Source organism: Petaurus breviceps, unplaced genomic scaffold (genome assembly GCF_028583685.1).
Source record: "Petaurus breviceps papuanus isolate PSGF00001 unplaced genomic scaffold, PetGlider_PUasm1.0 38, whole genome shotgun sequence".
Taxonomy (NCBI): domain Eukaryota; kingdom Metazoa; phylum Chordata; class Mammalia; order Diprotodontia; family Petauridae; genus Petaurus; species Petaurus breviceps.
Genome location: NW_027186304.1, coordinates 101,911,801 through 101,935,074, shown reverse-complemented (window position 1 = coordinate 101,935,074; position 23,274 = coordinate 101,911,801). Strand labels below are relative to the sequence as shown.

General features: G+C 37.8%; 1 protein-coding gene across 1 annotated transcript in view; it reads right to left on the bottom strand.

Moving 5' to 3' along the window:
* The window catches only part of LOC138170712 (carbonic anhydrase 2-like), a 27,004-nt gene extending 3,939 nt beyond the window's left edge, over nt 1–23,065 (bottom strand). The window contains exons 1-6 of the mRNA XM_069100207.1: nt 22,285–23,065; nt 20,931–21,128; nt 9,124–9,242; nt 5,836–5,928; nt 2,647–2,709; nt 1,681–1,836 (exon numbers count right to left, since the gene is read on the bottom strand). Coding sequence (XP_068956308.1) covers nt 1,681–1,836; nt 2,647–2,709; nt 5,836–5,928; nt 9,124–9,242; nt 20,931–21,128; nt 22,285–22,324 — 669 coding nt within the window. The 5' untranslated portion in view covers nt 22,325–23,065. The remainder of the gene's footprint in view (nt 1–1,680; nt 1,837–2,646; nt 2,710–5,835; nt 5,929–9,123; nt 9,243–20,930; nt 21,129–22,284) is intronic.
* Nucleotides 23,066–23,274: the final 209 nt, after the last annotated feature.

Genomic DNA, 23,274 nt, shown 5'->3' with positions numbered 1-23,274 from the left:
GAGCTGGGATTTAAGCCTCAGTCCTCTTTACTTCAAATATAGCATTTGAATACAAAATAGCATTCTACTTTGGTAGAGGAAAATGCAGCCTTATAGATCCTCCTCCCACAATGCTCCCATGCTTATGTTAAAATTATCAAATCCTTGAGGAATGTAACAACAGGAATAACTTTGTTTACCAAACTTCTAATTATCTATCAATCCACATTTATGCATTTATGAAGTAACTGTGATGTGCCTGGCTCTGTGTTTAGCAAGGAGCATACAAACACAAAAATGAATCAGTACCTCCTACCCTCAGGGAGCCTGCATTCTATCAGAGAAAACACTACACACACACACGCACACACGCACAGAAATGGCTTGATATAAGAAGTGGCATTTGAACTGAGTTTTGAAGGATGTAAAGGATTCTATGAGGGAGTGGCGAGGAAGGAAGGGCATTCCAAGCAGATGGATATGAACCAAGGCATAAAACAAGGAGGTAGATGCTTATAAAAGGTATTTGCCCATTGAGGACAGCCAGTACCAAGTCCAAATTGAAGAGGGGCTCCATGTAGATGGTGAGATTATCCTGAAAATCCTGTTTGTAAATGACATTGGGTTGATTACATCAAGCCCCAGAACATTATTATATCAATCCTAGAAGAGTGTTATAATCACTCAAAAGAGATCAGTCATTATAACTATCCATACAGGACAAACCAAGAGGATGAGGAAAGACTATTATTGTTCAAGATTATACTGGCTGGATGAGATTAGTTAAAGATGCCATTGGATAGCTGCATGATCAGAAAACGAGGTGGGTTAGTTACAGAGCAAGACCACACGACAATCAACAGGCAGCACACACAAACTCCCTTGGTATCCACACTGTGTCATAGAATCTAGAAGGACTCAGATTCTGGGCAGACCGGAGGATTTGGACAGGGGTTGGATAGGATGAGCAGACATGGATGGGTTATAATCTATTCTACTAACAGAATTATACTACACACACACACACACACACCCCACCCCAGTAAACTTCTTGGGAGTAGGGATTGGTTCATTTGTAGCATCTGTATCTCCAGCATTTGGCCTAGCCTTGACACATATTAGGCACAGAATAAATGTATTTCGATTGATCTCTGAGGTCACAGATTAATCAAAGTGTTTTAAGTGGTACTGTTAGTAACATACTGTAACAATGTTAGTAATGTTACTGCATCTCGGGAGTACTATAGGAAGCTGAATCACTTTGGAATATTCCATACAGGATATTAGAAACAATGAGACAGTCTGGAACTACAAAATTTTAAAACATTTACAAGGGGTGAGTTCCAAGAAATTAAATATATATTGTTCCTGTCAGTCTATTTACAAACTAGCCAAGACCTAAGTTAATGAATCTTCTAAAAAATAATTGATTTTCTATATTCTACATTCTGATTATATGCTCTGACCCTGAAATTTATACGTGTTTATGTACATACTTTCAAGATCATCTTAAAATCTGAATAAGTCTTTTGGAAAGTTACCAATTATACCACATATGTATTTTAAAATTCTTTTTGTAAGATATTTCTCTAAATCAAAACTATGAACTTTCTTAACATTAAAAAAGCACTATTTATTGTTTATCAATGAAACTGCAGTTAACTTGTCTGATATGAGAAGATCTATCAATAAGAAACATACCTGTTCAGGACTCACAGTGATGCCCGTGTTTAAGACAATCCAGGTTACACATTCCAAGAGAGGAGGAGTGGTCAGTGAGCCAGGATAAGTATAAAAATCCAAGGACTCAGGAAGAAGACTAGATGGGTCAAAGTCAGTGAAGACTGATTCTTCACCCTTAAACAAAAGAAAACAAAATATTTAAAACATCATAAAAGGAGCATATTCATAGGTACAGAGATCTCTCCTCTAGCAAAGATACTCATTAAGAGAAGGTTCATATTTACTGAAAAACACACAAAAAGAAGAGTACTTGAAAAAATGGATTGGTTTGATTTAAGAAAGCATGATTGGGGGGGGGGGGCGGCTAGGTGGCACAGTGAACAGAGAACTGGCCCTGGAGTCAGGAGGACCTGAGTTCGAAACCGGCCTCAGACACATAACACTTTCTAGCCACGTGACCTTGGGCAAGTTACTTAACCCCAATTGCCCTCCAAAAAAGCTAAAAAAAAAAAAAAGCATAATTTTTATTTGAGATGTCTGTTTCATTCTTGTCCTCTCAAATAAACTATTCTCTTTTTCACTGAGTCTTCAAATAGGCTTTATCCAGTACCAACTTTCCAAACACTTAAATATAGGAGACTAAAGCAATGGGGAGGGAAATAGTTTTAGTGCATGTATGTTTTTCAGGCAATATCAAGACAGAATAAATCACAGTGGTGACTAGGAAACTTAAATACTTTTTCTTCCCTTCCAGGAATTAGAATTACACTAGTACCTTGAGATAAAGGAAAGTTGGTCACTGAATATTGGGAATGAAAGTTTTTAAGCAAAGTCTGCACCTTTATTTTAACTGATTAAAACCCTACATGTTATATCTAAAACAGAAGAGTTATTTAGGGATTTTTCTGAAACCAGATGGGGCAGAAAAAAATCTAATGGGGGTACCAACAAATATTAATGAGGCACCAAAAGATATCATCTTACCTTTGTTTGAATTTTATTCATAGCATCAATGACTTTTTGAAGTGCTGGTTTAGCAGTTCCCATCTGTAATGATACATACAACAAAAGAATATGGTTTGTACTATTCCAGCTTCAACTTACCAGTAATGAAGAAAAAAAAATTAGAATCATAGAATATCAGACCTGATTGCTTTAACAGGAGTTTTTTGTTGCCTTTTATGATCAAACAACTGTGGCCTGTGTTTAGATAGCCCAAAATGAAATAGAGATTGACCAACTATGCAATTAAATTTAAGAATTTATTTTCCATCCTGAATTGTCCACTTTGTGGTATATACTACTGAAATTATCCTGTGACCTTGATGAAACTTTTTCTACATTTTGGACTGTTTGGACTCAAAGAAGTTAATTGGGGTTGGGGGTAGGGATGGGGGCATAAAATGTCTCCAACACTACTAGGGTGAGATAAGAGGCCTGCGATTGCAGTCATGGACGAGAAAACTCACTCTACCAATGTAGGTCAGTCCCATCTCTGCAAGTCTTAGAGAGATGCCAAGAATACTTAAAGAGGTTATGTGACTTGCCCTCTTTCCCAGAGCCAGTATTTGGCAGAAGGAGGAACTGAACCCAGGTTTCCTTGGCTCCAAGACTAAGCTCTCTATCCTATATAGCACTGAGGCCAACTAGATGATTCTAAACATCAGCAAAAAAAGAAAGAGGGATTCCATGGCATAACTACTATTTTAAAGTCTTAACTGTATAATTATCAAGAGAATTTACACTTAAACTCCTGATAGAATCCAAGCAGGAGATGACAGTGGAGGACACACTGTACCCAAATGAGATCTACAATTTACTCCATGGGTGTGACCTCTGAAAAAGGAGTGCCCTGGTCTAGATCACCTCTCAGCTCTAAGTTCTAATAATATGTTTCAGGTAGAAAATGATGATTCCAAAGGTAATCCTAGATCTGACCATATATTCAGATACTAAAAACACTCTGGGAGGATGGCAAAAGGTTTTCTCTCTTGTGGACTTGTTTCATTTCCATTAAAGTCCTATTCTGATACACTGAACTGTGAAGGTCACATTGAATTTTTGAAGGCTATGTCTAGGTAGAACAAGCTCTCCCTAAGCACATGGAGAGTAAATCAGTCAGTGAGCACTTACTAAACACTTACTACATGCTAAGGTCTGTGCTAAAGCACTAAAGATACAAAAAGAGGTGAAAGTCCCTGCCCTCAAGGAGCTTACAATCCAATGGGGAAGACAAGCAAACAAATATGTACAAACTAGTAACAGATAAGTAGGAATTAATTCACAGAAGGAAGGCAGTAGACTTGAGGACTGGGAAAGGCTTCCTATAAAAGATGGAATTTTAGTTGGGACTCGGAAGGAAGCCAAGGAATCCAAAAAAAGGTATAGCTGAAGAGAGAGAAGATATAATATGGAATTATGCTTTGCATGACTGCACACATATAATCTATATCAAAGTGCTTGCCTAAGGAGGGTGGAGGAGAAGGAAAGATGAAGCAAGGGAATCTGGAGATGAAAAATGATTTAAAAATATGAAAGTTAGAAATTATTTTACTTGTAATTGAGAAATAAATAAAAAACATTCTTTAAAAAAAGAAGAGGAGGAGGGAGAGCATTCCAGGCATCGGAGACAGACAGAGAAAATAACCAGAGTCAAGAGATGGGATGCCCTATTCATGGAAGGCCAGTGTCACTGGATTGAATACATAGTGAGGAAAGCAAGATATGGGGTGGCTAGGTGGCGCAGTGAGTAAAGTGCTGGCCTCTGAGTCAGGAGGACCCAAGTTCGGTTCCAGCCTCAGACACTTAACACCCACACAAAAAAACTAGCCATGTAACCTTGGGCAAGTTACTTAACCCCAACTGCCCTCCAAAAAGCAAAAAAATAAAAATAAAAAGCAAGATATAAGAAGACTAGAAAAGTGAGACAGGAGAAAGGGGTAAATTAAGAAGGGCTTTGAATGACAAGAGGATTTTGTATTCAATAGAGGAGGTGATAAGGAAGTCACTGGAGTTTATTAATGGGGAAGGGAAGTCAGACCCATACTTTTGGAAAATCTCTTTGGCAGCTGAATGGAGGAAGGATTGGAGGGGGAAGAGACTTGAGGCAGACAATAGCCCAAGTGTAAAGTGATAAAAGCCCATATCAGGGTAGTAACAGTATCATAGAGAAGGGGACATATCTGAGAGTTCAACAGGGCTTGGTAACAAATTAGATATGAGGAGTGAGAGACAGTGAGAAATTGAGGAGGATACCCAAGGTGTAAGCCTGGGTAACTGAGAGGATAGTGACAGATTACAGAAAGGCTTCAGTTAGGCCCAGTAATCAATATTTTATCGAAGAACTAACTTGGCTAACAATTATAACTCATATTTACAGAAATTTTTAATGTTTACAAAGCACTTTCTTCAAGATAGTGTCATAAGGTAGATAATAGATAATATAGATATATATAGGATCCATTGTAGAATATGTATTCTTTTTTTTTTTTTTGCTTTTTGGAGGGCAGTTGGGGTTAAGTAACTTGCTCAAGGTTACACGGCCAAGTATTTCTGGGTGGGTGCTAAGTGTCTGAACCCGCGGCTAGTTTTTTTTTTGTGTGTGTGTTGGTGTTAAGTGTCTGAGGCCGGAACCGAACTCGGGTCCTCCTGACTCCAGGGCCGGCACTTTACTCACTGCGCCACCGAGCCACCCCCTAGAATATGTATTCTAACATCCATCATACAGATGAGGAAACTGAGTCTGACTTGCTGATTAAAAAATAAATTAGTACATGGCAGAGCTTTAATTCACACCCAGTTCTTCAGATTCCAATTTCAGTGTCCTTTCCACAATAGCATGCTACTTGGAGGAATGGTTTATCATCAAGGCTTAGCCTCCAGATATTTCCAGGCACAGCAACTTGTGAAGACTGTCTACTAAGGCAGAGGGGATGGATTGTAGTCCACCTCAGTAGAGGGAGTACTCATTTAATGAAATTATAGAGCTTTTGAAATACTTGAAGGAAATAATCAGGCAATAGTTTTTAACATTTAAAGCATTTCCTAAATATTTTCATTAAATGTTCTAACCTATCCAATCTGCTCATGAAAATAGCATGGATCAGGGGAGCCTCCCCCCTTTCACTACATATGATTCAATATATTTCAAGAACATTAAACAAAACAACTAACCTGTAAAAAGACCCCAATAACAGCCAGTCCATCATCCTTGGTCACAGCAACCTTGAAGCTCTCATATTTTGTATTCCAGTGAACCAAGTGAAGCTAAAATCATCAAAGGATACAAAAAGACAAGTTAGCAAAATGAATGCTCACAGTGATCCTATGCAATAGCGTCCTTCTTTATGATAGTACTTTTAGGCTATATGTAAAGCAATATTTAAAGAAAGGCATGGTACAGATAAAAGATACTGATTCCTATTAAAATATGTTCTTGGTTGTCATTTAGTAATTCATTCATTTGCTTAATAAGTATTTAATAAGACCTATTATGTGCCAGGCCCCATTTTAGGTACGGGGAATTCAAAGACAAAAACTCAACAATTCTTGCCTATATGGGACACAAGTTACACAGGGGATGGGGGGAGGGCAGAATAGATAACATATACACAGATAATTTAATTTAAAATATAGGCTAAGTAAGTACAAAGTAATTCCAAGGAGGAGGGCACAAATAATTGGCAAAATAAGAAAAAGACTTAAATACACTTAATTTTCCACTCGTTCTTTTATAAAAATAAATTTTATCAACAGTAATAATGAAGAGAAAATCATAACACTTTGAATATAAATTAAAGTACTTATTTCTCTTTGGAAACGATAAGAGTTATAGAATGTAAGAGTTGGACAGACATTTAATTAATCAATCAATAAACATTTATTAAATGTCTACTATACAAATGCTGGATATATAAGAGATAGTCCTTGTCCTCAAGGATCTTACAATCTAATGAGGGAGGGAGACAACATGCAAATACATGTATACACATACATATACATATATGTGTACATATATATAAATACCATATTTATACTAAATAGGAAAAAATTAACAGAAGGAAGGCACTAAAATTAAGAGGGGTTAGGGAAGGCTTTCATTAAAAGAAGGGATTTTTGTTAAGACTTATATAGGAAGGTAGGGAGGAGCAGAAGAAGGAGAGTGTTCTAGGCACTGGGGACAACCCAGAGCTGAAAGACAGAGTGTCTTGTTCGTTGAACGGCAAGGAGGCAATTTTTCTATTTCTATACTAGAAAGGAGTATATGTCAATGAGTAAAGTATATGAAAATTGGCTAGGTTATGAATTACTCAGAACGCCAAACAGCATTTCAGAGTTGATCCTGGAGACAACAGAGAGCCACTGGATTTATTGCATAGGATGGTGACATGGTCAGACCTATATTTTGGGAAAACCATTTAGTGGCTGATTAGAAAATGGATTGGAGTGGGGGGAGACTTGAGGCACAGAGACCCGGGAGCCGCCAATAACAGTCCAGGAGTGAGGTGATGAAGACGTGCACTAAGTGGTGGCAGTATCAAAGGAGAAAAGAGGGCATATTTGAAAGATGCTACAAAAGTAAAGTCAACAGGCCTTGGAAACAGAGTTGATATGGGACTAAGAAAGAGTGAGGAGTAGACACTAATTCCCAGGCTGTAATCCTGAAGGACTGGGAGGTTAGTGTTGTCTTCTGTAGTAATAGAGAAGTGAGGGGGCAGGAGGGTTTAGAACAGACCTGCACGACTTGGCAGTAGGTAGGGGCCAAAACTAAAACAGGCTAAACTTCTTCAGGCTCATATAGGTTACACTAGAGACAGACTGACAAAGGCTGGTTGCCACAGATCACATGCCAAAGAGGAGAGGGTGTGCAGTGGCAACTCTACGTTTTTCTGCAGGCTGCTTTGGCCAGATATAAGTGGCCCAGGGGCCACACCGTTGTGCAGGCCTGGTTTAGAAGAAAAGATAACGAATTCAGTCTTGGACATGTTGAGTTTAAGATGACTCTTAGACATCTAGTTCAAGATCTCTAAAAAGTCAGCCCCTTTCCTTTTATAGATGAGGAAATAAAGGCCAAGAGATTGGCATACTTGTCCATGGTCACAGAGATGATAGTAAATACCAAACCCAAGGATCCAAACCCAGGTCATCTGGTTGCCAATAACAGCTAGAATTTATACAGTGCTTTACCTGTGAGGTAGGTGCCATTTTTATCCCTATTTTATAGATGAGGAAATTCAGGCCAAAAGTAGTTGTGACCTCTCAGAATCACAGTTAGTGAATGTCTGTGTGAAAAAATGAGTATTTCTCTTTCATATTTAACAACTAATTATTGAATCAGGACCAATGTTTTTCCCCTTTCCTACTTCCTCATCCAACCAATGTGGGATTTACCCAGGCTAAGATCTAATCAGACAGTAGAAGAGATTCTAATTTTAGGCTGATGGTTGCATTCCTGCTCATTGTGTTTGTTCAGACAGGTCTGGGAAATGTTGATTCTCCCTTTTTGTCAGACAGAAGATACAGAAACTGATGTCTCCTTAAGTCAAGATTTGGGTGACCCAAGTCAGGTACCTCAAAGACCTTCATTTTAATACAGCCCACCTCCCATTATAATATTGATTCTCTTGTTGACCAATTGAAGATGTTTTCACTCTCAGATGCACTACTTTTTTCAAAAGACTATAAATATCAAAGATTCAAGAGGTTGGGTCACTTTCTCTACTGAGGAGACAATAGGTGTAGTCAAAACTGATTTAAATTTGCCCAGAAATTCACCATCTCAGAATTTTTTAATTGACACATCTGAAGCAAGATTTGTACTCAGGTCACCCAGACTCCAAGCATAGTAGTTCTGCATTGTGCATCTGGCTGCTTCAATCCAGCTAACGCAACCTTTGTGACACAATTAAAAGTATTGCCGTTTCTCATTGTGGTGCCACAATGGTTTATTTGTTAATAAGAAGGACGTCACTCTTCTATCTGAAGGTTTTTTGTATAAGAAGATTTGGAAGAGCAGGGTTAGAATAATTTTTGAAATTAAGTGAACTAGTCATGTAGTGAGAATGAAGCATAATAAACACAGATGGACAGTGGGTGTTGCTGCAATGCTTCTCCATAGTGTCAAAGGATCCCCTTCCATCTTCCAATTCCCCAAAGAGGTTTGGTAGATTTGGGCAGATAATTCACAAGAAGATACCAGCAAGAGCTATACTAGCAGAGAAAGCACAAATAGCTTTCAGCAAGAACCAATACACACACGTATATATGATATGTGTATATGTATGTATATATATAATACACACACATGTATATACACACATACATATATATTTACGCAGAGAAAGAGCAAGGAAATCATGGATACACTGAAGTATGGAAGTTTAAATTTTCTTAATAAGATTTTTTTAAAAGAGTCATTTCCTGAATACGCATTGATTAAAAGAAAAAAAAAAACTCTCCTACCTCAGCTGTATATTGCTTTCCATCCAAAATGTGCTCAGAGCCCTGGCTCTCACTGGAACCCCAGTGAAAATGAAATTGGATCAGCCTGTAGTTCCCAATCAGGGGTCCTCCACTTAACACTGAAATTCAAATAAATCATGTTACAGCCCATAATAAAAATTTCCTATGCCCAGACTGGAGTTATAGTGCAAGGCTTACTTTGTTAGGAATACTTCTACTCGATGAACAAGAAATTCACTCAGATTTGTTCTACTATGCTGAATTAATGCTTGTTTATATTTTTTAATCACTCAAAATACTTTTATGTAGGATACTTAAAGGCACAATTTATATAATAATATTTAATTTAGCTTGTACTAAAAATGAAATTAGTTGACCAAGTTTTCCCCCCCACTTTATTGTTGTATCAGTAAGTCAAGCCGATTACACTTTATTCTGCATTCACCCCATTGTGATTTTTGTTTTGTTTTTATAGATCTTTGCCTGTTTTGACCCATTTAACTTCTGTTACACTTGTTAAGAATAAATCTCACAAAGTAAGCATTTCAAAACAAAAAATAGCATTTTTCAGTTTACATAATTTCGCAGACGGGGAAAAAATAAAGAGATTCTCTAAAAATATATCCTAGAGTCAACTGAAAAGTAGATCGGAGAATTGAAGAGAGGTAATTCCAGGAGATAAAGATTTGGAATCCACAGACTAGAGCTAATAAAGAGTTGAAGCCTCTAGGGTGAATAAGATTGCCGAAGGAGATCGAGTAGAGAGGTAAGAGAAGAGGATCTTGGGGACCACCTGTTTTTAAAGGATCAGAATGAGGACAAACAGCAAAGGAGGCTGAGAAAGCAGTTAGAGGAAGAAGGAAAACCAGGGAAGTATGCATCTGAAACTAATGGAAAATCCAATGTCTAGCTGCTGAAAGGTAGGGGAAGATGAGGACTGAAAAAACGCCATTGAATTTGGCAGTTTGGAAGGTCCGTGGAAGGGAGGGAAGGGAATAGACATTTATGAAGCACCTACTGTGTGCCTGGCACTGTGCTAAGTCCTTTACAAATATTATCTCATTTCTCATAATCACATGTCTCATTGGAGACATTTCAAAGGAGTTTCAATCAAGTATTTAGAAAAGAAGCCACACTGAAAGGGGTTGAGAAGAGGACACAGAGGCAGAAACACAGGATAGACTTTTCCCCAAAAAAAATTTGGCAGGAAAGAGGAGGGAAATCAAGACAGAGCAGGAGAGGAAGGTTAAAAGGAAACTAATCAGGATTAGGGAGACTTAAATGTGTTTTCTGGAAAGTTCTGAAGGAGCCCCTGTAATAGGAATCAAAAGAACTGAATCCCTTCAAGGGGAAGGTCCTTGAGAAAGATTAGGAAATGTGATCTGGAGCAGAGGTAGAGGGATTGGCCTAAGGCACAAATAGAGGTCTCTTCTGTGACCAGAGGGAAGGAGCATGCACAGTGATTTTAAGGAACTGAAAGGAGTCTCTGAGTATTTATCAAAACAGGGCCAGTCCAAGGCTAAATTGTTAAGTAGGGTACAATTCTGTCCCCTAAGGCCCCTACCACTCCTAGCCAAGCCTTCTGTGCCAACCCTCTTCCCCCTAATATTCAGGCCTCTAGATTCTCAGGGCTCTCACATCTCATCATTCACATCTCACATCATCATGCTCTCCCAAGTCAAAACTTATCCAATGCTTCATTGTTCTGGGAGCCACTATCAGTTAGCTGTCTATTATACATTATTAGGTGAATGATCTATTTAGATGACAAAGCTTTAAGGGGCTTTTGCTTTTCTTTGTATACTCCGGGCTTGGCACTGGTCTGATTGTAGTAGGTGCTTAATAAATGTTGTTTGAATGAAGTGTTGAACTCCATCTCCTCTTCCAGGAAAATTTGCATCTTAACATCAAACATTTAAATTCAAAGGAATTTTCCCACAAGACTTTCCTGGTACTCTCCAAGTGACTCCACTAGACAATGTATTTACAATGGCCCTTTGAATTACAAATACACACACACATAAGTATATATACATATATAAATAAGTATGTATGTATGTGTGTGTGTATATATATATGAAAACAGGAGTGAGATACAGTAGAATGAGAGCTAGCCTTGGGGTGACCCAGTCTGATCTCAGACACCTTGCAGATGTATGATCTAGAATGACTTAACTTCTCAGTGCCCCACAAGCCACTCTTCTAAATGGGGAAATTGTCATTGTGATGTAGAGGAAGTTTTTAAGATGAAAATATCCTACAAGAATGAAATCATCAGTTCTGACAATCTCTGACCAGTTCTGACAAACCTCTTGGCCATAGGGGGAAAAACATATCCTGACACAGCTGGGGTTAATATGGCTCTCTATAAACATGAATTTGGATATGTTCCACTCAAATAGTATCTCTCCAAAGAAAACAACTACAAACAAAAATCTGCTATAATAGGATTGGCCTATAAAAGAAACATTATGCCTATGTTTCAACATCAGCTATTCTTCAAACTAAAAACAAAACAAAAATATAATTATTTCATAAAACACAAGATAGTTTTTTAAAAACTTTTTTAAAGTTAGCTTTCTGAAATATACAATGAATAATCTGTTTACTTTTAAACTAATGGATTGACTGGTCATTATATGGGAATTCTGTTTATAAGCATCCTTATGTTTTACCTCAATCAAACTAACACACTTGGATAGCAGACTGACATGTCAAAATGAATTAAATAAGATCACGTCAAGCAGCTGACTCAATCAATCTTCCTTAATTCATCTAAGCCTTATTTTCCCCCTTGGATGAATCCTGTCAGTCTTACGTTCTAAGTTGAATAAGTTTTATTGCAAGATTGTGTTGTTGTTTTTTTTAACCTTTTTTATGTGTGATTTTCAAATCCTTGTCTATTTATTTAGTATTATTAAAAAGTAGTGTTTATCAGTGCAGAGTTGACTACATTAATATCCTAAACCAATGAGGTTCAATAATTAAACACTTTTCTGTGCTTATCTACTGTAACCAGGAATCATTTTCCGAACAAGTTGCTCTGGGTTAGAAAATTCTCTCCTGTCTCAAAGACTTTTTTGCAACTAAGAAAGACCCACAAACAAATGATTATAATTTAATTGGTGCAAGAACCTGCACTTCGGCTTTTCATTCAATTGATTGTTTCTTAGAAACTGTTTTTAAGCTTGGAGCTGAATTAACAGTAGCCTGGGTAGCCAAAGCATGCCAAGAATTTTTCTAAAGGTAAATTAACATAAATCCTCAAACTCATTTAAAAGTACTGCAGGTCCTTTTATTTAAAAAAGAGAAAAGCTTATTTGGGTTAAAGGCATCTATACATAAAGCACATGTTTGTTCATTTTTATGACCAAAAAGTACTATTCTGGCCACTTAAAACTCTTATCATTTCAGAGAAGAAAGACTTTGGGAGGGGGGAAGGGGAAAGATAAAGAGACTCTGTCCATTTAAAACTAAAATCTAAAGGGTCTAGTGAAAAACAACTACAAAATTAAGACAAGAATACAAACAAATGAGCTCCCTAGGAGGAGGGATGTAGAAAAGAGGAAGTGACTTTGTACTTTACAAATAAGACACCTCAAAATAATGCAAGCTCCAGCTGACCTAAGGCTGACATATAGGTATATTGTACCTTTTAAGTATTCGATAAGCTCAAGAAGACATACTGCTGAGTAATTCCTTCGTATAAAGGGTCTAGTGTAGTAGATAATGTATAAGGAATGATATGTATTACATACCAACAGTATAAATACATCTGACTAGTATTTGAATTCTAAAAAAATTAGGCTGTCAATAAACAAAATGTGAAAAGTAAATGAAGTTTTGTTTGTTTCCTTGAATTTTTTCCTCCAGTTTTCTAGTATATAAGAACAACAGATATATTCTGGTACATATGAAATACACAAGAAGGTGAGAAAAATTTTTCAGAGGAAAAAAAATAATTTCTGGTTTGAAGAATTCATTGATAAGGTTTTTGTATATATACACATCAATTTAAAAATGCATAAAATATCCTAATTATATTCTCTGGATAGAACAAATTTTGTGTTTTACATAATAAAGCCAAAGAAATCACAAGGAATGAACAGAAAATACACTGAGGCCTACAGGTCTTTGTAGATAAAATTTATTTTTCATCATGTTTATTAGGTTATTATTTAATTTTAATTCCTAAGGAATGATGTGGCAGAAGAGCACTGAATTTAGAGTAAAAGAATTCAGGCTTGTGGGTAGCTAGGTGGCGCAGTGCATAGAGCACCAGCACTGTAGTGAGAAGGACCTGAGTTCAAATGCAGACTCAGACACAACACAAATACTAGCCGTGTGACCTTGGGCAAGTCACTTAACCCCAATTGCCCTCCAAAAAAGCAAAAAAAAAAATTCAGGCTCAAATCTGGGCTCTATTAATAAGTGTGGACAAGTTCCCTTTAGCCTCTGTGCACCTCAGTTTTCTCACCTTTAAAATGAGGAAACATAAATACAAATTACCTCTTCCAGCTTTGAAATCTAATACCCATTTACCTATCTAAATTAATCAAATGAGATTCTAAAAGTGAAATTGGCTTCAAAAAAAGACAGAAGCAAGCTATTATTATTATAAACAAAAAGCCCAAAAAGGCTGAGTTGAATTTTGTTTTGTTTTCTCTACAGGTGCCACTATATAGGCAAGTGCACACATAGCTTGTAGGAGCATTCTTGTTGCCTTTCTAGTATCTGCTCAAAGTACAGTTTAGTTCACCTTAGAGTTAATTCTTCATCTCCATTATATCAACTCTCCTCAAGCCTGTGCATCCATTTTGGGGGAGTGGGGGGGGGGAATGAGGGAGAGCAATTGGAGTTAAGTGACTTACCCATGATTACACAGATAGTAAGTATTGTGTCTGAGGCCACATTTGAACTCAGGTCTTCCTGACTCTGGGGCTGGTGCTCTTACTCACTGTGCCACCTAGTCACCCCTGTGCATACATTTTTGCATGTATGGAGAGAAGGGGTTCTAACAGATTTTTTTTTTTACTTTTTGGAGAGGGTAAGGTAGGGCAATTGGGGTTAAGTGACTTGCCCAAGGTCACATGGCTAGTTTTGTGTTAAGTGTCTGAGGCCAGATTTGAACTCAGGTTCTCCTGACTCCAGGGCTGGTGCTCTATTCACTTTGCAACCTAGCCACCCCCAGTTCTAACAGATTATTAAAGGCCTCAATCCATACTCATCGTTCCTCAAATCCAAAAGAAAACATCTTTGTGAATCATTAATAAAAAAACTAATGAAGGGGATTATGGTTTGCTAAACAAATGGGCAATGCTATAAAAAATAGAAAGTTGTACTTAAATTATTTACCAAAAACAATTGGTTATTGTATTGGATTTGGGCAGCAATATTTAGGAATAATTATAAAAAACAGCAGGAAATGCTTTCTGGATAGGAAGGACAACTTTGCAAAAGTGAAAATGTCAAAACTTAAGTCCTGTCTTAAGTGTCATACTAGGTAAGACCAAGAAAACAGGCTAGTGCTTGCTATAGATATGTCTTTGGCATCATGGATATGGTGCTATAGAGTAGTCAGGCACTAAACATATGTATGTGGAACCTCTGGACAGTGCAGAAAGAGATGTGTGTATACATATATGTATTATTTGCATGTGTGGCTAATGTGGGCTTATGTAGTTAATGTGGGGTTTTGTTTTGCCAGACTATGCAAATACACACACACATATATTTTAAATGAAATTACTCAAGATAAATGGGAGGAATGGACTAATTTTTTTTTCTTAAAGCAGGTGGGGTTAAGTAACTTGCTCAAGGTTACATGGCTAGTTTGTTTTGTGTGTGTGTGTGTGGGGGGTGTTAAGTATCTGAGGCCAGAACCCATCCTGGGTCCTCCCTACTACAGGGCCGGGGCACTCTTACTCAGTGTGCCACCTAGAGGCCCCAATGTTATTTTTTTTTTTGCCTTTTTTTGCGAGGAGGGCAATTGGGGTTAAGTGATTTGTCCAAGGTCACACGGCTAGCTTTTTTTTGTTTTGTTTTGTTTTTTTAGTGTCTGAGGTCAGATTTGAACTCAGGTCCTCCTGACTCCAGGGCTGGTGCTCTATTCATTGCACCACCTAGCTGCCTGGAATGGACTAATTTATTAAAAAACACTTATTTAAAAAAATGAAAATAATAAACTAACAAAAGTATGTTAATGAATTGAATTGAATTATTTATAGCAGTGAATCATTAGTTTATCAATCTCACTACAAGGAGAATAATCATAATTTTAAAAGACAAATGATCATAATTTAAATAGACTGTTGTTAAATACAGGTATAAAGTCTTTGATATGGGTATAATGAATCATATGGTTAGGGTACTATATTTAATCATACAAATTACTATACGGTACCATGGGCCCCACATTAAGGTTTGTACCTCATGTTTCAGATATCCCAGAATGTTCTTTTTTTTTTCCTTATTAAGGCTGAATGATTCAATGAGATATTTTGGAAGAAAACAATCAACAATTCAGAACAAATTTAGGAGTATACAATGGTACATTCACTACTAGTGCCTGATCTAAGTAGTTGAAAATGGTCTCTTTATAATGACTACTGTAAAAATTGCTTGTTTTTTTTTTCTCTTCCTCTTGAAAAATGCAGGTAACCTGGCTAAAATAACTAAAGTTTCTAAGCAAAGGCATTCCAAATTAGACTAGTAGAAATCCACATTTTGACCCAACAATGTGGACAAAATAATTTTAAAAGATTAATACTTGGCTTGTAATTAAAATGTGTTTTACATTATTAATAAACTGTGTGCAAAATGTCTTCAAAATCAAACTTTTAACAAAAGATCTCAGATTGCATGGAATCATTTTCAAGAGTTTTTTAAAACAGTCATTATAACTGGATTAGCGATTTTTCATTAACTTGTTTTTTTAAAGGAGTTTATAAAATTACTGAGTAATAGTTTTAACCAGAACTTCTGATTAAAGCTTATTAATTCTAGTTAAAAAGAAACATAGCAAGCTAAACAACCATAATAAAAGTGACTAAGAATTCAATATTGTTTCAGTCCTCAGTCACAGTTAGTTTTAGCCTCTGATGTTTCATTATGTGATATTTACAAAATGATGAAAAATTCTCTGTTTGAAATGTTACTGTGAAAATGAAGTGAGAAGATAACATGATAAAGGAAAGCAAATGAAGCGGAGTTTCTAAATGCAGGAAATGAAGATGTACAGGAAATCTAAAAATGTTAACATACCATAAAAAAAAGCCTCTTAACAAAAGGGATGTTTATAATGAGTTGTGGTATTAAAAAAAAAACATGTCATCTGGTAAAAACAAAATAAATTATTGAACAACTTTAAAACTTTGAATCATTCAATTGTCTAAGCATACAAGTAATATTTTTCTGACTTTTTAAGTCATTTGGATATACACATAATATAAATAATTATGGAAGGTTAAAATAATTATTTTTAATAATTTAAAAACATCTTTAAGTTAGCCTTAGAGACAAATGCAAACTTTTTTGATTCAGATGAATGTATGTAATGTCATCTTTACAACACCATTAAGGACCAGTGAGTCCTTACTACCCAAGTATTTTGTAATAACTCATTGCTGGGACAGGAATTTCCTACAGATCTCCAGAAGTACCACTGTCTGAATTGTGCTAAAACATGATAGATTCTCAGTTCATACAATGTCTCCCTCACATCTAAGAAACCACTCCATTTGTTGGCACGCTTGAGTTTGATGGATCTCAATTTCTGTTTTTGCTTCTGATGTTCAGACACCTATTGGTTTTCTTTGTATCTGTTTTATTGACATTTTTCCTAAATGAGACAGTCTATAATCATATAATCCTAGTTACCCTATTAAGTATCACCACTGAATTATTAGCGTTATAAAATAGTAAAATAGTCTATTTGTGAACATCTGTTGCATTTACTTCAAAAAAATATTCATAAGTTCTAAATTATAGTAATAGAATATGTTTATATATGTCATTGGCTTTACTACTGATACATGATCTTAGCATAATGTTATTGATCTTACTGCTAATGTCTATTAATTATTATTGCCTTTTTAGCATGAATCCCTTTAGATACCCAATGAGTCTAGCTCTGGATCAATTTATTATTATCATTATTACTATTTACAAAAGCTGTAATTTCACTGGTGTAGCATACTACTAGTAAGAAACTAATGTGTGTCAGCAACTTTTTTTTTACAACTTAAAGATTTAGAGTTGCTGGGCAATTGAGAATTGATTTTCATAGGGCCCTAAACATATTATATAAATGAGAAAGGCAGATGGTGCAGTGAAAAGAGGGCCAGTCTCTGAGTCCGGCAGAACTTGGTCCAAGTTTTGCTTCAGACACATATTAACTGTGTGACACGTGGATAAGCCAGTTAACTTCTCAGCACCCCCAGACAACTCTATAAGACTATAAATGATTGTTTACAGAAAGCTCAGGGACAGCTCAGTGACACAGTGGATAGAACAACTTGAGTTCATATATGGCCTCAGACACTAGCTAGCTGTGTGACCCTGGGCAAGTCACTTAACCCTGTTTGCCTTGGTTGCTCATCTATTAAATGAGCTAGAGAAGGAAATAGCAGGGTCTTGCTCAATGTCACATAACTGAGACACATAATCTGAGACTGGGTTTGAATTCAGGAAGATTAATTTTCAACCCAACACTCTTTATCTTCTGTGCCAAACACTGGGAGTTCTTAAGTGTTCAGTGGCCACCATTTATTGACTGTGTATAAAAGGTTAAAAAAAATAGCATGAAAAATTTACCACGCTTCACTGCAGTGCACTAAATTTACTGTTTTAACTTACTATAATCCCAGGACAGTTAACAATTAATAGAGTAAATGTTCAAGGGAAAAGACCAATGGCAAAAAAAGGAACATATGAGGGGACAAATCATCTGAAATCTAGACACCATAAAAGTTGTATTTGTAGACAAATTATTAAAGATATTAAAGAAGCATTTCATTTTAGTATTATAAATATTTCATAATTTATAGAGTCTTGTTAAAGTACAAAAGTCTACTATGAAATGTTATTTTTATTCCCTTAAGTTTGGAAAAATGGGCAAAATCAAATAGGATATTTTAAAAATACTGACCAAACTATGGACTCCATAGAGAAAAGGAGTCTCTGTTTTAAATTTACCAGCTGTCTGGGAATAAACATAAGGAAATGATTTGGGCATTCCTAAATCTGATATTCCTTAATTGCTCAGCATGACAACACATCTCACACAAATGCAAACTTTTAATCATTAAAATCTGAATGTGTATGAACAGTTAAATAACTTCCCACTCTCATCTGCAAGTGGCTGGCAACTATGGCTGTACATGTTTCAATAAAGTATGCTTTACACATGTATTATACAGATTACTAGACAATGTATACTGTTACGAGAAGGTTGATGGCACGCTTACATTTAGAAGCTGTTTGACAAACAGTAAGGAATGAACTTATCTAATTTAGTAATACCTAGATATACCTAGGATCTATGGTTGAAAAGGATCTCAGAGGTTATCTAGAGACTATCAAATGAGATAACATGTACAGCAATAGAGGCAATATAAATGCTAGCTATTATTATGGTCCAAATAGTTCATTTTACAAAAGTTCAAAGAAAGAAAATGACCTGCTTCTAATATCACACAGCTACTAATCAGAACCCCAATCTGAACCCATAAACTCTGACCCCAAATTGCACACTTTCTACCAAAATACTCCAGCATATCATGAAAAACACAGGGAAAAAAATATGTGTAGGGAGTGGGGGACCTCAGAGGTGTGTGTGTGTGTGTGTGTGTGTAAATCATTTTTATATGGCAACCAACAAGCTTTATAGTTTTAGCAAACACTTATCTCTTTCCCTTATTCAGGTGTATCTTTTAGAAATTCAATAGTTTCACATTATAGTTCATTTCAGTGCTATTTTTTAGACACACTCTCTCAAAAGGATACTTGAGACTATAATGTTTCCAGACAACTTAACCATGAAATTTCATTGCATGCTTTCTATATCTACACTATTCCCCAGGCCTCTGGCCCTGAAAGAGATTTTCACATTATATGCTAACTACAAAGATATTCTTTACCCGGTAATAAAAAGTCTTCTCCATTCAAAATTCCTCAATTTTAATTCCTAATTTACCAGCCAACTAAAGGAAAAAATGTCTTAAGAATCCTGTCAAAAAAAAAAGATTTTTAAAGAAAATTCAAAGAGCTTCTTATGGTTTTTAAATGCAGCTGAATATAAAATATACCTACTAAAATAAAGTCTGGTCATTAAACAAATACTACGAAGAACTAGCTAAAATCACTAAGGGTATACCTATATATACACTGGACACATTGGGTGGGTATTGGAGAAGGTATGTATCTTTTCCCAATCTTCCTCCTTTCTCCTTTCCCTTCTCCACCCCATCCACTAAAAAAAAATTATTCTAGGCACAGATAATTTATTTTCTGAAGCATTTGCTAGATGACAACATAAAAGAACTTAGGAAAATAGGGCACTGACAAGTTAAATCAGCCAGGAGCCAAATAAGGCTGCTACTGTCTCTAAATTGGATTGTTTCCCTGTTTCTACAAAAAGAAGAAAAAGGGGAGAGAGGGGGAGGGAGAGAAAATAAGAAAAAAAGGAGGGAGGAGAAGAAAGAGGAAGGAAGAGAGGGAGAAGGAGAAGCAAGAGAGAAAGAAGATCCCAAGAAGCAGTAGAACAGTCAATTCAAGTGTAAACAAACATTTATTTATTAAGCACTGCTCTATGCCTAGAAACTGTAAGAGGTACAAATTATAAATTTAAATGATTCATTTCTTATAAGCAGATATCTATGCCACAAAGAAAATGAAGTAATTGTTTTGTCAGTAACATCCAATATGTATGTTCCCATACATAAAAACTATCTAGGCTTAGGTGCAAGTGATCTGGATATGTGATAGGTGTAGTGCTACTTTTTATCAGCTAAGACCAGAACCCAGACATATTGACAAATGCTAATGTTTCCCAGAATTTTGAAATTTGATAGATTGCCTTTTTCTTTCTCCTCCTCACTCCTGGTCTGATGATAAGATTATCTTATGTTCTCAATGTGCTTTAAGATTGTAGAATTTTCAAAAGTCCAATAGTTCTCAATATACATCATCTACATTTATATACACGATGCCATTAACTTGTATTCCATTAACTTATATTTTGTGGTTATTTAAAGGAATACGGGTTAGTCATTTTACTTTGGAAGGAAAATATTGCCCCAGACAACAATTATCCGATCTAATCCAACAAGTATTTATCAATTCACATTATGTGCAAGTCTAGCTTTGGTAGCTGCTGGAGACACAAAGACCAAAAGGAAAAAAAAAAAAAAACATCAACAAACCACAGTCTGCCCTCCAGTAGTTTAGCCTGGGGTGAGACAACCTGTAAAGAAATACGCATAAACATACTAATTTAAAAAGAATGAGAGCACTAACTACTAAGGGACTCAACCAAACAATAGGTAAAGCAGCATTTATAGAGTAATTTCTGGGTTTCTGGAGCTGTGTTGGCACAGTTAAAGGCTTCCCTTAGGAGAAGATACACGAGCGCACTTTTAGGGACTTTTCCACAGGCTGTTGTTTTTTTTTGTGTGTTTGTTTTCTTAACTATCTTGGATTTCTTTTCATTTAAACTACTAAGATATTAAAGCTCTCGCCTCTCTCCATTCCCCACTATTATAAGCTGAATGCCCTCGGTCTAGAGGGTGCACGTTCCCAAGACTGACCTGATTTATCAGTGGAATCATCAAACTCAACGTTGAAAGAGTGACCGTTGTTGACGATCCTCTTAGCAGTAGAAGGGTCATAGGAGAATTTCAAAGGCTTCAGAGAACCATCATACTGCGTTTTAGAATACTCAATTTCCACAGGAGACTGTCGTTTTCCGTGCGCAATAGGAAAAGCCTTATACCAGCATTCTGGCCCTATGATGGGAGAAGAGGAACATGTATGTGTTAAGAGAAGAAAGTACAAAGGCCAAACCCCAACAGAGGAGAGCCCCTTAACAGAACGTGCAACAACAGACAACAGTTGGTCATTGGAACAGCGAGGCGGAAAGACAGATCTGTAAATCCGCCACCTGCACTGTCTTTGCCTTCTGAAGACATTAAGAGACTACTTGTTTAATTTGGTAATGATAGCAGTAACAGCCTACGTTTGCATGCAATGTTAAAAAATCATTTACATGTGTTATCTCAAATTGTGTGTGTGTGTGTGTGTGTGTGTGTGTGTGTGTGTGTGTGTGTGTAAAATCTTTTGATTTTGAATGAAATGGCATGGTGACTGAACCCAAGTGTCCAGTTTTGGTTCCTTTATGGATCTGGAGACAAACTACCCCTTCCACACTCCACGCCCCTCTCTTCTCCCTTCAAAGCTTCAGAAAACCTAAAAACATGTACCAGTTCATTCGGATTCCTGATGAACCCTTAAGGTGGTAGACAAGAAAGGAAAACTCTCAGAAACACACCGTAACGGAAATAAACCAGCCAGTAGGAAGCTCTCCTCCTACACGGAGGAATGGGACAATCCTTGGGAAAAGATCTGTGAGTCACAGACAGCGTAGAGGACGTGCCGGCTGTCTCATGCCTCCTGGGTGAAAACAATGCCTAGCGTTCTTTCAGATTAGTATATTGGCTCTCAAATGCACTAAAGGAACTTTCAACAATCCACCGCTCTCTCATAAGAAAGGGGAGAAAAGAAGGAGTGAGGTTAGGGAGATCTTGTCCTACCTCCCTGTCCCAGCTCGCCAAGAGCAAGTGAGTAGGACCACTGATTCCTCGACAGTACCCACCCCGTTGCCCAGCGACCCAAAGGGAAACGTGATAGTGGATAGGGGACCAAGGCAGGAAAGAGGCTTGGGCAGCGGGACGCGCTCGGGAGATCCCCATACGCACCTGAGCCTCAAGCTTGCAAAGCCGAGGCTGCAGACAACAGCAGGTGCAGTGCGGAGGAGCCACTGCTTCAGCCATCACCATCCTCTCTGGCTCGTGATGGGTAACTGGGGATTTGGGGCAGAGGACGGTTGAAGGGGAAGGAAGAGGGGAAGGAAGTCGTCCCTTCTCCCCGAACGCTTTCACTCACCGTTCAAGCCGGGCTCATATCCCCAGTGCTGGTGGGACATGGTCTTGCAAGATGTTCAGGGTTTAGTATTAGCTCTTAGGTTGCACCTCTGCACTGGTTACAGCAAACCTGTCCCCGGCTCTTTCGGTGATGGGCTTTTATAGGCTCCCGCCAACTCCAAGTCCCTTTGAGACCAGGGAGGTGGGGGCAGAAAGGGAGGAGATGGTTGAAGGTGGGAGTAGGGGACACTGGTTGGACTTGGGGGAGGGGGAAGGAGGGGGCAGTAGTTGGGATGTTATTATCTTTGGGGGCCGAGCCTGGTCGGGGCGGGCTAAAGGGAAGGCGTGGAAAGCTCCCCTATATAATCTCAGGCCCGCTCTCCCGTCCCTTCCTCTCCTCTTTGCCGGCCGGCTCCCTAGTTCTTTTGGTGTGCTGACATCTCCCTTGCACAAAGTAGCAGGTCCGAGCTAAGGGTGGTGAGAATGCAGCCGGCATCCCCCGGCCCAGCCTCAAGCACCCAAAGCGCTGCTGCAGAGGAGGCCAGGGAGTGCAGGAAAGCGTCTACACGCATCCCATCCCCCTCCCTGCGGTGGTTGTCTCTGCTCCAGACCCGGTACACCCTATCCCTTTTCCTCCCATTTAAATTAAATCCCCGTTGTGACATCGTCCAGCATCCAGCAGCTCTTTGTCAAAGACCTACTACTTCCGTCCGTTCGGGGGGGCCCACAGCCGGGAAGGTAGATGCATTATTTCCGTGGCCCTGGAGCTGTAGAGCTGCTAGGAGCAGTGTGACCTTGGGGCATGTGGGGATATGGTTCTTGTTGCATCGGGAAGCGCTGCGCTGCTAGCCTGGGGCCCGGGGCAATGCAAGTTGGCACTGCCCCCTGCTGGGAGATCCCTGAATCCTGACGGAAAAGGCGAGACGTTTCTGTACACTGCACACATTCTGCAGGCGCTAAGGAAGATTCAATTTTCGGCATTTGAATCCAGCAGGATTTCACAGAAATCTCT